Source organism: Myotis yumanensis, unplaced genomic scaffold (assembly GCF_028538775.1).
Source record: "Myotis yumanensis isolate MYYU_CA2020_CCGP unplaced genomic scaffold, mMyoYum1.0.hap1 SCAF_2, whole genome shotgun sequence".
NCBI lineage: Eukaryota > Metazoa > Chordata > Mammalia > Chiroptera > Vespertilionidae > Myotis > Myotis yumanensis.
In genome coordinates, this window is record NW_027223753.1 from 99444450 (window position 1) to 99461557 (window position 17108).

The window sequence follows — 17108 nt, forward strand, 5'->3', positions numbered from 1 at the left end:
AGAGGAATTTAAAAAAACTTATAGATAAGAGGGTATAGAAGGCAGAAACCCAGCACCCCACTTGCTCTTCAGATTAACTGAGGGCCCATTTGCACTTCATAAACCAGATGTATAGATTTGCTTGCCTTACTAAAGAAGTAAGTGCATGCTTTAATTTTTTAAATAAATTGGCTTTATCACAACACAATAGTCTGAAGTCTCTCATTTAAATTCATTTATAAGAGAAGAGAAGAATGAAGGTGGGGGACAGCCCTCTCCCTCTGACTCAGGTGGTTGGCTGTCTGATAACACCTCTCTGGAGTCTGTGAAAGGTGCCTGTCACAAAACTGTGACAATTGGGAGTAGCAAATTCTCTGAGATAATGCTCCAGGGAATGGCAGTTTTGCACCTTATTTTATACATTACACTCAAAAGAGGACATAAGTGGGTTACTTGAAAGTCATTGGTGGTAGGTTAGGGAGGCCGGAGAAAGCAAAGTAGGGGAAACCACTGGGATTGGATAATAAGTAAAATGATCCATATTTAACATAGGTCAGTACAGAATAGTTAACAGTCAACAATTAATATGATAAATATGATAAAAACAACAAGAGGATTTGTAGTCTCTGCTTTGATGCATTGGTTGTGCCCTGAGGTGTCCTGACATTCCCAAGGTATGTTATCATAGATGCAAAAGACAAGAGACAGGCTTAGTTAAGGTAAAGATTGACTTTTGTCAGGGAAGATTCTAGCCTAGGACATAAACTGCCATAAACTGCTTTTTTTTTTTTTTTTTAAAAAAAGAAGTTTTAATTTCAGATCATCCTTTGTGGTTACTTTAGGTCCCTGAGATTTCAAGGTCACTATACAGGCCTTTCCTGAACTTGTCAGGTTAGCATGTGGCCCCTTTTCATCCACACTGAATGCTTGTACCCTCAAATTCATATGTTGAAATCTAATCCCCAATGTGATGGGATTAGGAGGTAGGACCTTTGGAGGTGATTAGATCATGAAGGTATTGCCCTTAATAAAAAAGACCCCAGATATATGTAAACTTTCAACAATAAAGATTTAAATTAAAAGAGAGAGAGAGAGAGAGAGAGAGAGAGAGAGATCCCAGAGAACTCCCTTCTGCCATGTGAGGACACAGAAAATATGTTAGGGGCAAAAATAGAATATTGGGGAACAGCTATGGTTATGGGAAATATTAATGATGCTCATGCTCTGTTAACCATGATCACCTTGTGTTGGTTAAAGAAAGGATATTCTGACCTGGCTGGGAGTTGTACACTGCCAGGACCTGGGAGTCAACCTTGGACCTAGGAATCAACCTTGGAATGTGGTCCTATCTTATTCAGGAACTGCCTATTATCATGGAAAGATTAACAACCTTGTTGCCCAAACAATGGAGTCCCACTCAGCCTGCATTGCCAACTTCCCCATGTAATCATTGTCCTACCCTATATAAACACCTGGTTTATGGGGTCTGCAGAGCAGATTTTTGTGGATGACCTGCTGCTCTCCCATACTGCTAGCAGTATTAGAATAAACACTCACATATGCTTCAACCCTGTCTCTGCTGAATTGGCTCAAGTAGTGATAGGCAGCCTAGACCCATTGATTGTCTGGTTTCAAATAGACGAATGCCTATGAACCACGAAGCAAGCTCATATCAGAGACTGAATCTGTCAGTTCCTTGACCTTGGACTTCTCAGCCTCCATAACTGCAAAATCGGTTTCTATTGCTTATAAGTCACCTAGTCTATTATTCTGTTATAACAGCCCAAAAACAGACTAAACAAAGCTTGAAGATCACATTTGTCAATATCAGACAATTCTGGACAAATTTCAAGAATAATCAATTATATTTGTACCATTAAACTCAATGTTTCTTAGAGACCCAGAAGAGTATTCAAAGGGGGCATTTCCAGGTTCTCTGATGAGAACAGCATAAAATTGTGTTTAAAAAAACAAAACACAAAAACTTAAATGACCCTATTTCTCTTGTTAACTTCATTCTCAGTCAGGCCAGTTTTGGCTAAACCGTTGGTCAGTATGGATATAACCTAGAGCAAAGTTTCTTGAGACACAATCAGTCACAGGGATGCTTTAAATGATCGATTTTAACTTTTCACATGCTCACATAACCTCTGACCAATTCTTTCCAAAGGTTGAGTGTTCCACTTCATGGGACAGTCCATGGCAATCTTTAAATGACTATTAGAAAGCCCTCTAGGCAAAACTAAACATCGTCTCTTCACAAAATAAGCAGTCTTTTGAATACTGACAATAAAATATTTAAAGCCAGGAAACGTGAGTTTTCTAATCATGGTTTCATATAAACAAACATCTAAATAACTGACATAACTTCAATTAATGATAAATACAACTCCACAAATTGATTTTTATAATCTCAATTTGGAAATTGAAAAATAAGAAGAATATAGAGTTAAAAGATTCTCCTAGGGATTATGTATTTGAGTCAACTTGTAAGGTAAAACTTTTTTATATCAATTTTACTCTTAAAAATCTCTTAAATTGCCCTAGCTGGTTTGGCTCAGTGGATAGAGCGTTGGCCTGCAGACTGAAGGGTCCTGGGTTCGATTCCAGTCAAGGGCACATGCCTGGGTTGCAGGCTCAATCCCCAGTGGGGGCATGAAGGAGGCAACCAATCAATGATTCTCTCTCATCATTGATGTTTCTATCTTTCTCTAGCTCTCCCTTCCTCTCTGAAATCAATAAAAAATATATTTAAAAAAATTTCTTAAATTGCTCACAAAGTAAAATTCCAATAAAGTTGATTTTACCTCCAGGATTAGAATAGATTGTTCTTTTGACTAAGTTGCAGATAAAGTGGTTGTCTGGCATTTAGAGCCATTTGTATGAATAATACCTCTAGTTCACTTGGTATGAAAGCTCATTGTTGAAATTATCCATATGATGTAACATTACAAAATGTTTTTTTTAGTGTTTTCCATTAAAAGGAAAAAAATACTTATTGAGTACCTTTAAGATGCCAGGCATTGTGGAAGGGTGGCAGCACTTGTCACATATTCATCAATAAATGTGGAGTAATAGATAACTGAATGGGGAAGCTAGTTCCTGAGATGAAACTGATATCTAAAAGAGAAGATTGAAAAAAGAGTATGATAACATGAAAGTAATGTTCTTCAGAGGAAAAAAAAAGTGGATAGTAACACAAACAGCTCTACTGCTATGTCTTGAAAAATTAGTTCACAAGTTTCATCTTCCAGTCCTCTAATATTAAGCATTTCATGAAAACTTGACTCATCATTGAAGGAACAATGGTTTGCAGAGTATTCACTTTTAAGATTAACTTGCAAGAAGCTCCAAATAATGCCATTATTTAGCAACATAAAAATTTTCCACTAGGAAAAATTACAAAGTTATGTTCAAATGGATTGCTCAATGAATCCTTTCCAGATACATATTTCTAAGGAAAAAAAGTCATTTTAGAAACGGAAACTAGATTTATCTAGTACTTCAGGTATAGTGAAAAAAGTTGTCATAAATCAACAGCAATAACAGAAAAACCAAGCACCAATCATAATAGGATCTTCCAAGAGGAAACAAGGGTGGACAATTATACTGAGTTCTATATCCCTCTGTCATCTGATAGATGCCAATCTTGTTAAAATAAAGATCAAAGGCAGGCTGGGGAGGAATTGAATTCATTAATGTCCAATACTATTGATGGATACTGAAGAAAATAGAAAAAGGTATTCTCTATACCTTTCTGAAGGTTTGGTCTGGGTGGGAGCATTCATGGTGGGTAGGTGGTATGTGCAGGAGCCACAGGCTTTATTTTTTTTAAGGTAGTAGTAGAGGTAATACCTTCTCTGTAAGTTGATTCATCCATCACTGTCAAAATTTTGCCATTTGAAGTGTAGAAAAAATGTGAAAAAACACCCAATCTTAAGATCTTACTGCCATTTACTTCGTGGCCCTGAACAGCCATCAACCTTTATTCCTTACATGTAGAGGCCCAGCGCACAAAATTCATGCAGGGTACAGTCCCTAGGCTTGGCCTGTGATTAGGACCATCATCCCCAGCTGCTTGCAGCCAGCCCTGCCCCCCACCCCAGTTCCCCTTTCACCATCAGGTGATTGGAGCCTGATAGCCAGGGGAAGGGACTGAGAGGTTGGCTGTTCCCGCCAGCTCACTGGCCCTGCCCCTGCCGCAGGTTGCCCTGTGTGTTTGGGGTGACTGGCGGGGCGGGGGCCTTGGCCTGGTGCCATCCACATTCCCAACCACCCATCCCCAGTTCCCCATTCGGCCAGGGAAAGGGACTGAGAGGTGGTCAGTGCACCTCATAGTGACTGGTTGAGTGGTCATTCTGCCGTTAGGGTCAATTTGCACATTACCCTTTTATTATATGGGATAGAGGCCCAGTGCATGGGTGGGCGCCGGCTGGCCTGCCTTGGGGGCCCCAGATCGGGGTGGGGGTCCCCGTTGGGGCGAGGGGCCACAGTCATTCTGGTCTCTGGTCATTCTGGTCGTTCAGCTGTTTCGGTCGCTGGGCTTTTATTATATAGGATCAGGGATATATGATCAATAACTTCAAGGGAAAGGAAGAGACCAAATAAACTGAAACGTCAAAAAGCATTGTATAAACCATAAAACATGATAAAGGACTAGAGATATTTAGACAATTCAGAGAAAAAAAATCTAGTATGAACCTTTTATTTTTGACAAAACAAACTACAAATTTTACATTCTAAGCTCCCAAAGTTTCATTTATTTAAAAAATAAAAGACAAGGCATCCTGGGCACCCAGATTTCAGGTATGAATAAAATAGTACCAGATTTTCAAGTTATATTAGCTGGTTGCATTTTATATACCATAAATGTGAAGAGAACTATGACATACATTCATTAGTTTCAAATGTACCTATAAAAAACACCTGGACATTCTTGAGTTTCCTAACTATACAGTTTCATATCAACAAACATCTAAGTAACTGACATAATTTCCATTAATGGTAAATACAACTTCACAAATATCAAATTACACAAATAATTTGCTTTTTATAATCTTAAACTGGAAAGTGAAAAATAAGAGGAATTAGAGTTAAATAGCTGAAAATGCTACATGAGCACATTGTGACAAGGAATGTACAAGTAGTTTCCCTCAGGAATGATTTTTGAGAATTTAAAGTAAATTTTATCAGAAAAGTTAAAATCTCTAGTGTGAAAAGAAAGTTAAGTGAATTATTAGCTCAATTTCTAAAGATCTAGCAAATTACAGATTTTTGTGCAATTAATTAGTAACATACACATTTAAGAGCTTAATACTGACTGTTTAATAGAATGTTTAGGTGGTTCTGAAGTGTATACTCTTTATAGTTTACTTTAGCTTTACATGTCAATGAAAGATAAGATTCTTCAGTGGGAAGTTATAGCTTATTCTGCACTAGATACAGGTAATGTGTACCAGATTCAGAGCAAATAGTGGCTTTCACCTTCAAGGATTCTACTTTTAATTTATACAAAATTAGATTTTCACCCACATGTGTGGAAAAAGTGCTTCTCAAATGTACATGGCCCCCATTTCCATAATCCTAAAATAAAAATAAAGGCACATAAATGGATAATAGTTTATATATTTTATGTGAATAATTTCATTAATCTTTAAACAGATTCACTCTAGAGATGTGTGATAAACTTGTTACAAATTTCTATGACTTGGGGAAATTAAAGATCTAAGACCTCTCTAAAGATTGCAGTGGTATACAATTAATATATTGGTTCATTACTGTGCACGCCAACTCACCTCTTAATCTCTATAGGCTGCAGGTACTTGTTTCATCAATAATGAGACCAAAAAGAGTAAAGGACTTGTGGAATTAGTCTCCCAGAAAAGTTGTTTTGAATATTGTTACAAATAGATTTAATATGCTTGTGAGTTAAATTTTACAATTATAAAATATTCACACTAATGTATTTGAATGGAATGTAATTAACAATCATGTGTAAGTCTTTAATTTTAATGACTGGTATTTTTCACTTACATGTAAAGAAATTCAATAGCCAGCGGCATTTAAGTATAGAAATAGTACAATCTTTTCTCTTTTCCCTTTTATAAAGTGCTATTCTTAACTGGGTAGAGTTACTATCCAGCTTCTCATTAACTTCACTTATGTCTATTTAGATTCAAGGAAACCATGAAAAATTGAGAGGATTTAGTATTTTAAATATTTGCAAAATATTGCTACAAAGTATAGACTATGAGCATGTTTTATTAGTAAAACAAAAAGTGTACCTTAGGTTGATTTAATTATTATTTGAGAGAAGCATAGGCTCACATACACTTATGCCAATTTTTGCTAATCATCTAAACCAGAAACAGTTCTGTAGGCAATTCAAGTCTAAGCACCATCAACTAGGGTGATGTCAAATAGAAAGAATGGTTATATGACCCCAGATTAAAAACTTCAGCAAATTTAGACTTTTAGAATAGCAAAACAAGTTAGTGAGAATCAGAACCACACTCAATATTTTACTTTAAAGTAACACAGGTTGTTCAAGGTATTTTCTTTAAATAAAAATTTGTGTAGTTATAACGCACCTTAATACTGAGTGCAGTATGATAGTTAAGAGGAAAGCATACTACAGATTAACTCAAAGTGAATGTTGCTTATTTCTTTAGTTGAGTGATTAAAGCTGAGATTGCTTTTTAAAAACAGCTGAACACTTACAATACAGTAGGATACCAACAGGATTCCCATTTTTATTCATTTACTAATTAGAATTTTTGCATTTCAACTCTTACCTTACCTTCGCAAAATCTTAAAAAGCAAATGCAATTAGTTTTCGTTCACACTTAACAAATGTTACCAATTTCATTACAATTTGCATATCTTGTTTTTGGAAGAGTAACCACTTTTAACAATCATAAACGAGCAATATTCCACACTTAGCATGACATCCAATAATGGTTAAATCAAAGAAACCCTCAGTCATCAATTCTGTACCCCCAATTTAGATACATCTCTAGTCTTTACAAACAGGGACTCCAGGGCAGAGGAATGGCATGGAGAAAAGAGGCCTAGGTCAAGGTTTGATGAATCACTTGGAAAGCCACCTCACTCAGAATACTAGGGGAAACTCCCCCCCACTTCCGCCCTCCCCCACACCAACCCCCCAAAGTAAGAATGCATAATTTTGCCTAAATCTTTTCTGGTCTCACTTGCCTACCTCTAGTATTGTATTTCGGATGACAAATAACCCTTAGAATTTTCTACAAAAATTATTTTTACCCAAATACATTGGACTTCGGTCTCAATTTGAATGAGGGTAAGTGGCCTTTAAGAGATCGATCCTCTTCTTCCTGCTCCCCCTCTTCCAGGGTCTGCTCCAGGTCTCTGAAAAAGGGTGTGGTGTGGATGATCTGGGTTTTGAAGTGGATTTTGTTGAGTCTGGGTTTTATTCGCCCACTAGAGCTGCCTGAGGCTTTGCGACCTGGGTCCTTTGCTTTGCCTCCTGCCCATCCCTCAGCCAGGTGGTGGTGGTGATGGTGATGATCCCCTCCATCCTCCAGGACGTGCGAGAGTTTGTAGGTGATGAGGTGGGAAGGGAGCACTTTTGAAAGCCTCCAGCGCCCACCCCCGCTGCCTGAAGCACTTTCACCGTCGTCCTCGTCCAGGGCTCCCACCAGGTTCTTGATCTCCTCGGCGATGCTCTGACTCAGGTACTGCGAGGCCTTCTTCCCACTGTAGTCCCTGACGTCCACGTCTGCGTCGTAGGCCCCCACCAGCAACTTCACCACCTCCACGTGCCCGTGCATGGCTGCCAAGTGCAGGGCAGTGTAGCCTCCGCTCGTCCTGGCGTTGATGTTCACTGGCAGCTGGTGTTTGTTGGCGAAGTTGACTAGCATGGCCAGGAGCTCCTGCCGGCCGTGCTTGGCAGCCCAGTGCAGGCAAGTGAAGCCGGTGATGAAGTCCCGCTTGGTCAGCAGGCCAGGCTCACAGATGAGCAGCGCCTCCAGGCTGTCCCACTTGCCGTCCGAGGCCGAGAGCATCCAGGCGTGTTCCAAAGGGTCCAGCGTCACCGAGGCCCCGCTGCTGATCTCCTCCTCCGCGGACGACGAGGCAACGGAAGCGCTGTCCGAGTCACCCCCACCTTTGCCGCGTCCTCCCCCAGAGCAGCCCCCGGTGCTGCTGCCCCCCATGCAGACGCTCCTCTTCAGCTGCGGGGAGCTGCCCATCACAAGGTCCCGGAGGTTCTGGCGAGTCGACCTTGGGGTGGTGGTTCCCCCGGGAGAGCTCCCTCCGTCCGCCTCCTCGCAGCCCTGGGGCTGGGGTTCCAGGTCCTCGCTGGGCTCGGGGGTTGGTGCTCGGGCCGGAGGCTGCGCGCCGCGCCGCGAGTTCTTTCTCCTGGCCCCGCCGTTCAGGGACGGCCCGCTCCGGCCGTCGCCGGTCAGGCTGGGCGGCCCAAGCGCGGCGGCGGAAGACTCTCCATCGCCGGGTTCACGGCCCGGACCCGGGGTCGCCGCCTCGGGGCACAAGCTGCTCTCCCAGCACTTGGCCGGGTCGTCGGACCCCTCGGGGTCACCGCCGCCGTGGGGCTCGGGCTCTGCGGTCACCGAGATGCGTGGTAAGTCCCGAGGGGGCGCGGCCTTGGGTGACTGTGGGCCTTCGCAGAACCTCCTTTTGAGGTGCACGTACTTGGAGCCGTCGGCGGGGTCGGTGCGCACAGTGGCCACGGCGTTGACCAGCTCCTTGAAGTGGGCGCGCCGCTCGGGCTCTCCGCCCAGAGCACCCCTGAAGTGCTGCACCAACTCGGCGTGCCGGGCCCGGCCCCCGCGCTCCGCGAGGAAGCGCAGCACCGCCTCGGGGCCGAGCTCCGCCGGGCCCTCCATCCGGGGTCGCGCTGCTCGCTAGGCGTTGGGAGGCTCAGCCCGGCCCCATCGCGGCGCGCTCCCAGGTGCGGGCTCCGCGAACTCCAAACCTCTGGTCCGCGGCAGGAGACACTGCTACTAGCTCACAGGGCCGCGCCCCGCGCAAACACGCCTCCGCCGGCACCGCCCCGCCCCGCCCCGCCCACTTCCGGTCCCGTGCGGCCGCAATCTCGGCTCCCGCCGACCGCCCGCGGACACGGCCCCGGGCCGCCCACTTCCGGCCCTCGCGCGGGAGTGCCTCCGGCCGCCGCCAGCTGAGTAGTCCTGGCCGCATCCCCTCCCCCTCCCGGCCCAGGTCCTGCAGCCACTGCCCCGCACTGACTCGTCCGGCGACACGTCGTGGGACACCCCTGTGAGAGGCTCGCTCGCGCCCGCGTCACTGAGGCAGCCGGCTTGGCCCCGCCCCTGCCCATCGCGCCGCCTCCGGCCCGCGCCCCGCATCCCGAGCCCTTCCCGGCCCCCGGCTCCCTCCGCCGACGCGCTGCTCTGGCCGTGACGAGACCGCCGCTCCGGCCGCCCTTGGCTCACTTCGCCCAGCTCCCGCCGGAAACATGAGCTCTGAGGAGGCGCGGCACCTGGTGAGTCCAGGCGACCCCCTAGGGCCGGGCTCCCAGGGTCTCCGCCCCGCCGTTCCCGGGGTCCTAACGTAACTTCCTCCCGCGGCGTCCGGTAGGGCGGTGGCGGGTCCCGTCCTCGGAGATCCTTGCGGGCTCCGCGGTCCCCCTTCTGGGGGGAACGGGACCCTCTCTCCCCCTCTGTCCACGGGCGTCGGCGGGCGGCCCGCACCCAGCGCGCGAGGTCCCCCAGCTCTCCGCGCCGGGCGGGAGCGGCTCAAGTTTTTGCGCGGCTTCCCGTCTTCGCCAGAAGTTAAATGGGAAACAGTGATCGTGGGTCCGTGTGTTTGTAACGGTTTTGGGCACCGAGCCGATGGCTACAACGGTAGCGACCTTCTGGAGTCGCGGCCTTTCCCTGACCCGACCCTCGGGGTCCGGCGCGCGCTCCTCCTCTTCGCCCTCCGCTAAAATTCGATTCCCTCACCCTCTTTTGGGGGGCACATTGGCACCCTCGTGCTTTAAAAGCCGGGTGACTGAGCTGTCCGCTGTTTTATACCTTTCAAACCAGTTGTATCTTTTTACCTCATTTGAAGCCGGCGGTCCTCAGCGTGTGGTCACGGTTATTTTCCTAACAATACCAAGCTGTTATTTGCCTTTTCCACGCTTGTTTTCTTGTGAGTTGGTTGTTTTTCAGAGGCTGCATGATGTGGACCTCACCGTCCGGAGGGCCGATGGAATGTGTCTCTGTGCACACTTGTCTTGTAAATTTTAATTTAATTTCTAATACTACAAATATCGATGGTTGTAATCCATGCAAACAAAAGCTCCCCGGGGGGCCTGAGACCAAAAAGTCTGAGAGCTGGTCTCAGCAGTCTCTTGAGTCGGAAGGCGCCGCTGTAGGAGCAGCTTACGGATTGCAGCCTGAGAGGCGGGGTGATGTGTCCCCGCTACACCGCCGTTCTGTGGTGGCGCCCGGACAGCCCTGATCCCGCCAGGGCTCCTTCTACTCTGTGATGTACTTAGAGAAGTCTCGGTTTTTCTATCGGAACTGCCTTGTTACAGTGGCCGTGTGTGTGTGTGCATGTGTGGGTGAGAAAAATGTGTTTTGTAAACTTTGGTTCGTAGTAATCTTCAGAATTAAACTTGTGCTGAAGAAAGCGCTTCATTTAATTGGCGTTGGATTTCTTGTCAATTGCACTTATTTTGCAGTTCAGCAGTAAGGCTACCTTTATTTTCTAATTAAACTTTTCATTTTGAGATAATTGTAGATTCACATACAATAGAGATGCCTGTACCCTTTATTCAGCTTTATTCAATAATAATATTTGCAAAACCATTGTACAAGACCACAACCAGGACACTGACATTGATTGTTTAGAGAACTTTCCACACCAGAAGGATCCCTTTTAATACTCATACCCACTTCCATTTCCACTCCTTCTTAATCTCCAACAACCGCTAATTTGTTCTTCATTTCTATAATTTTGTCATTTCGTGACTGTTATTTAAAGAACCACACAGTATTTAACCTTTTGGGATTGGACTTTTTTCACTCAGCAAAATTCCCAGATTTATCTAGGTTGTTGCATGTGTCATTAGTTTGTTCTTTTTAATTGCTGAGTAGTATTCTATGGTATGGATGAATCACACTTTGTTTGAAGGACATCTAGGTTGTTTCCATTGTTGGGCTATTATGAATAAAGCTGCTATAAACATTGATGTACAGTAACATGTGATGTAAAATAATGAACACATAAGACTTAAGTTTTTTTGGGTTAAATTCCCAGGAGTACAGTTGCTGGGTCCCCTAGTAGCTGGGTTTAAAGATTTATAAGAAACTGCTAAATTGTTTCCCAGCATTTTTGCCCATTTTCCATTCCCACCTGCAATGTATGAGAGATCAGGTTCTCCACATCCTCACCAGCATTTGGTGTTCCTATCTTTTATTTAGGCATTCTGATAGGTATGTAGTGATTTATTGTGGTTTTAACTTGTTTTTCCATGATGGCTAATGATGTTAAACATCTTTTCATGGGTTTATTTGCCATCAGTATATTCTCTGTAGTGAAAGTCTGTTGTGCATTTCCTAACTGGATTTTTTAAATTGTTGGTTTTAGAGGTTTATTTTTAATATATCCTAAATACTAGTCCTTCCTTGATATGTGATTTGCAAATGTTTTCTCTTAGTAGTTTTTTTTTCCTTCTTAATAGAACCCTTTGCAGAGCAAACATTTTTAATTTTTATAAAATCATTTTTTTTCCATTTTTCCTCTTATGGATTGTACTTTTATTAAGTCTAAGAATTACTTGCCTAACCCTAGATCCCAAAAGTGTTCTCTTATTTTTTCTTGTAAAAGTTTTCCACTCTATGTTTTACATTTAAGCCCATTGACCCATTTTGAATTAAGTTTTATGTAAGGTGTGAGATGTAGGTTGAGGATCATTTTTAGCCATGCTCCAGCACCAGTTGTCAAAAAGGCTGTCTGTTCTCTATTGCACTTTTGTCAAAAATCAGTTGAACATATTTGTGTGTATCTATTTCTGGGTTTTCTAATAGCACGGTCTTGATTCCTGTAACTAAATAATAAGTCTTGAAATAAAGTAGACTGATTCTTCTCAATTCTATTTTTCAAATTCTTTTTGGCTATTCTAGTGCTTTTGTCTTTAATTATAAATTTTAGATTAGACTAAATAATTTTGCTGGCATTTTTATAGGAATTAAGTTAAATCTGTTTATCATTTTAGGGAGAATTTATATCTCTACTATGTTGAGTCTCCCAACTTATAAGCATAGTATTTCTCCCCATTTTTTCATATTCTTTGATTTCTTTCATCAGCATTATATACAAGCTCTGCATATACTTTGTTACATTTACAATTCTTCCCATTTTCCTGGTACATAAGTTCCAAGATCCCTATATATGCTGTTTTTTCCTCTACATCTTTTCCACTTAAAAAAGGAAGCATTTTATGGCTTCTCCTTGGCATAGTCAAATTGCCAGCATCAGTACTCTTGAGTTTTGGGGCCATTATTAAGTAAAATAAGGTTTACCGAACACAAGCACTGCAATACTGTTAATCTTATAACTGAGATGCTACTAAGTAACAGGTGGGAAGCTTATACAGTGTAGCTACACTGGACATAAGGATGTCGCTTCCCTGAAGATGGAGTGGGATGGTGTGAGATTTTATAATGTTACTCAAAACAATGTGCAATGTAAAACTTACTATTTCTGAAATTTCCCATTTAATATTTTCAAACTGTGGTTGATCATGGAAACTGAAAGCATGGAGGGGATAAGTGGGGGACTACTGTATACCTATTTGATTTTTTTTTTAAGCAATTGTAAACTGTCTGTATACTCAATCTTAAAATAACATGCCTTTCAATTGTATTTAGCAATCATGAAAAGAATAGCTTTAAATTTTTCTTTAATTATGTATACTAGAGGCCCAGTGCACGAATTCATGCATGGGTGGGGTCCAGCCGGCCTGGCCCCAGTTGGGGCAGATCGGGGCTGGGCTTGTTGGGAGGAGGAGATGGTGGGAGGTTGACTGGGAGGAGGGGCCACGGGTGATTGGCCGGCGGGGCCTGCCCCCGATTGGGGTTGAGGGGCCAATTGGGGGCCAGCAGCCTGGGGGAGGGGCCATAGGTGGTTTGCTGGCCAGCCCTGCCATTGATCGGGATCAGGGGGCCGATCTGGGGTGGGGCCAGGTGGGGGAGGGGTTGCAGGAGGTTGGCTGGGTGGCCTGCCCCCTATTGGGGTGGGAGAGTCCGGTAGTGGCCAGTACTTATTAAAGGATATTTAAAACTAAAGGGAACTCTAGGCATATTTTACTTCTTGGTTCATATTTTTACATTTTAGTGGTCTAGTGATCTCTAAAGATCTTTGCAAACATTAAAGTATTCAAGGTACATTTTTATATGGATTTGTTCTTTGCTGCTCTGAATACATCCAGTGGGTAAGTGAATGCTACCAAATGCTAAAGTGAATTCACTATGGCAAGGATTGCAGTGTTTGCATTATTACATACTAGAGGTCTGGTGCACAAAATGGCCCGTGGGATCAGGCTGAAACTGGCTCTCTGACATCCCCTGAGGGGTCCTGGATTGCGAGAGGGTGCAGACCAGGCCAAGGGACCCCACTGGTGCACGATCGGGGCTGGAGAGGGACTCGGGAGGTTGGCCCGCTGGGGAGGGACTGTGGGAAGGCTCCAGGGCATGTCCGGCCCATCTCGCTCAGTCCCGATTGGCCAGACCCCAGCAACAAGCTAACCTACTGGTTGGAGCATCTGCTCCCTGGTGGTCAGTGCACATCATAGCGAGCGGTTGAACAGCCTTAGCATATCGTTAGCATATTACACTTTGATTGGTTGAATGGATGACTGTAGATAAATGAAAATTAAATCATGAGATATCACTATATCATGAGAATACATTTAGTGTATTAGGCTTTAATTATATAGGACTAGAGGCCCGGTGCACAAAAATTTGTGCACTGGGAGGGGGGGGTCCCCCAGCCCGGCCTGTGCCCTCTCACAGTCTGGGACCCCTCGGGAGATAACGACCTGCTGGCTTAGGCCTGCTCCCGGGTGGCAGAGGGCAGACCCAATCCCTAGGTGCAGCCCCTGGTCAGACTCAGAGCAGGGCCGATTGGGGAGTTGGGGCACCGCCCCCTGTCATGCACAGAGCAGGGTGGATCAGGAGGTTGCGATGCCACCCTCAGTCACGCTCAGGGTAGGGCTGATTGGGGGGTTGGGGCACCACCCCCTGTCACACTCAAGGCAGGGTCGATGGGGAGGTTGTGGCGCCACCCCCTGTCACGCACAGAGCAGGGCCCATCAGGGGGTTGAGGCACTGCCCCCTGTCATGCACAGAGCAGGGCCGATCAGGGGGTTGAGGAGCTCCCCCCTGTCACTCACAGAGTAGGGCCGATAGGGGAGTTGGGGCACCGCCCCGTCACACACAGAGCAGGGCGGATCAGGGGGTTGGGGCGCTGCACCCTGTCACACTCAGGGCAGGACCAATGGGGAGGTTATGGCTCTACCCCGTCACACACAGAGCAGGGCCCGTGGCGGGGAGGGTGGGGGGGGCGCCGCACCCTGTCACACACAGAGCAGGGCCGATCAGGGGGTTGGGGAGCTCCCCCCTATCAGGCACAGAACAGGGCTGATCAGGGGGTTGGAGCGCCTTCCCCTGTCATGAACAGAGCAGGGAAGATAGGGAGGTTGAGGTCCCGCCCCCTGTCACACACAGAGCCGCAGGGCGATCAGGTGGTTTGGTCGCTGCCCCCTGTCACGCTGATCCCGGTGCCGGGAGCCTCGCTGCTCCGCTGATCCTGGTGCCAGGAGGCATATTACCCTTTGGAGGCCGGCTGGTTTTCCCTGAAGGGTGTCCTGGATCAGGGTGGGGGTCCCCACTGGGGTGCCTGGCCAGTCTGGGTGAGGGGCTGAGGGCCGTTTTCAGGCTGGCGGGTGACTGAAGCTCCCAACTGCTCCTTTTTTTCTTTTTTTTTTCCTATTCTGGGCCAGCTTTAGCTCTGAGGCCTCGCTGCTGAAAGCAGGTTTCTGGCCTTTACCTTCTGTATTTGATACAATGTTGCGGTCCGGCTGGCTGAAGCCCGGCTGACTGAAAGCCGGTTTCTGGGGTTTTGTTTAGCTTCCATATTTGCAACATAGTTGCTTAGAGTTGCAGCTGAGAGGCCGGCAAGTCAGGCGGGGAACGTTGGAGTCTGCAGTCACTGGAGCAAGCAAGCCTCCCTGTTTGCTTCAGTGCATGGCTGCCGGCTGCCATCTTGGCTGACAGTTAATTTGCATAAGGATATGCTGATTAGCCAATGGGAAGGGTAGCGGTCGTACGCTAATTACCATGTTTCTCTTTTATTAGTGTAGATATCCTCCCAACCCCATGAGTTGAGTAATGTCTCCATTTGCGGGGGGAGGGGGGGATTAACATTCTCAAACTTTGTTGGACAAATCGTTTCTTATTTTGTTCATGTTGTCATTGTACCTCCTTGCCCCATGCTCTTATCCGTGGTTTTGGCAGTTACTTAGTGCACTAGCAGTTTGCATCTGTTGCCATCCATAAATAGTTAATTCTAACAGCCTTCTTAAGCCATACTTTTATTAATTCTAGGAGATCTCTGTTTTGGCAGAATCCATATGCTGCTTGTCATATAGTAACAGAGATTCTGTTGTTTAGAAAAGAATTATAATTTACAGTTTCCACATAGCAAGAGCAAAAGAACCTAATACTGCATTGTAATTTGAACAATTGAAGAAAATATTTTAATCTCATTTTGAATTTGCATATTTTGCTGTATATTTTCTTTTTTATTACTGTTTAGAAAATAATACATCTATTGTCTTAACCATGTCCAAGTTTTTGTTAGCTACTACTTTACCATGTATTGATTACTTTTAGTTAGATAATTTTGGTATATCTTTATGAATTAACTTTTTTTAATGAGGTATAATTTACATACAGTAAAAATTTTCTCTTCTTTTAGTAGAAAGTTTTATGAGGTTTGATGAATATATACAATTGTGTAACCATAACCACAAACATATAGAATAGTTCCGTCACTCCCCTTTCCCCAAATTCCTTTGTGCTTCTTTGTAGTCCCTCTCTTAATCTCTGACAATTACTGATCAGTTTTGTGTTCCTGTTGTTTTGCCTCTACCAGAATTTCATATGTATGAATTATTATACTGAGATTCATCTATGTGTTGCATGTTCCTTCTTATTGTTGACTAGTATTCCATTGTATGGTTGTGCCACAATTTATTTTGTTCATCCTTTCTCCAGTTGAAAAACATTTGGGCAGTTAGCAGTTTTAAAGAGTTATGAATGAAGTTAACTGTATATATTCACATGTAGGTTTTTATGTGAATATAAGTTTGCATTTCACTTGGGATGATATCTAGGAGTAGGATTACTGAGTGTGTGTTTAACTAAATTAAGAAACTGCCAAACTCTTTTGCAAATGTTTGTGGCAATTTGCATTCCCACCAGTAACAACTGAGAGTTCTTGTCTGCATTCTTGCCAGTATTGTCAATTTTTAAAAAGTAATTCTGATATATTGTGATATCTCATGATTTAATTTTCATTTATCTAATGACTAATGTTATTGAGCATCTTGTCATGTGCCTATTTGCCATCATATATCCTTAGTGAATTGTCTGTTTAAATCATTTTTAAAAATTGAGTTATTGTCTAATTATTACGGAGTTATACAAGTTTTTAAAGTATATATACTTTTATAAGTCCTTTATGAGATAAATTATTTACCAGTGTTTTATTCAAGTATGTGTAAACATACTTGTGCTCCTACCATTCCTTTACTTTTTTTTTTTTAATTCTCTTAACAGTATGCTTTGAAGAGCAGAAGATTCTAGTTTATTAGGTACAATTTAGCTTTTTTTCTTTCTGGATCATGCTTTTGATGTTATAGTAAGAAATCGTTACTTAATGTAAGGCCAGAAAGATTTTGTTTATACCTTTTCTTCTATTAGGTCTATGATTCATTTAGAGCTAATTTTTGTATATGGTACAAGGTATGAAGGTATGAATTGAGGATAACTTTTTTTTTTGCATATGGGAGTTCAATTGTTCCAGCACCATTTTAAAAAAAAGATTGTCCTTTCTCCATT

General features: G+C 44.0%; 2 protein-coding genes across 3 annotated transcripts in view; one reads left to right on the forward strand and one right to left on the reverse strand.

Annotated features, from left to right (window-relative positions):
- Positions 1–4668: 4668 nt before the first annotated feature.
- SOWAHC (sosondowah ankyrin repeat domain family member C) lies at positions 4669–8955 on the reverse strand. The gene has a single exon (XM_070405848.1). It carries the CDS (start codon positions 8859–8861, stop codon positions 7257–7259), a length of 1605 nt encoding a protein of 534 aa, XP_070261949.1. The 5' UTR covers positions 8862–8955; the 3' UTR covers positions 4669–7256.
- A 200-nt stretch (positions 8956–9155) lies between these two features.
- The window catches only part of SEPTIN10 (septin 10), an 83674-nt gene continuing 75721 nt past the window's right edge, over positions 9156–17108 (forward strand). The window contains exon 1 of one of the 2 annotated variants that reach the window (XM_070405849.1): positions 9156–9478. In XM_070405849.1, the coding sequence (XP_070261950.1) occupies positions 9452–9478 (27 nt within the window). In that variant the 5' untranslated portion in view covers positions 9156–9451. The remainder of the gene's footprint in view (positions 9479–17108) is intronic. The other variant, XM_070405851.1, reaches the window with a different exon arrangement.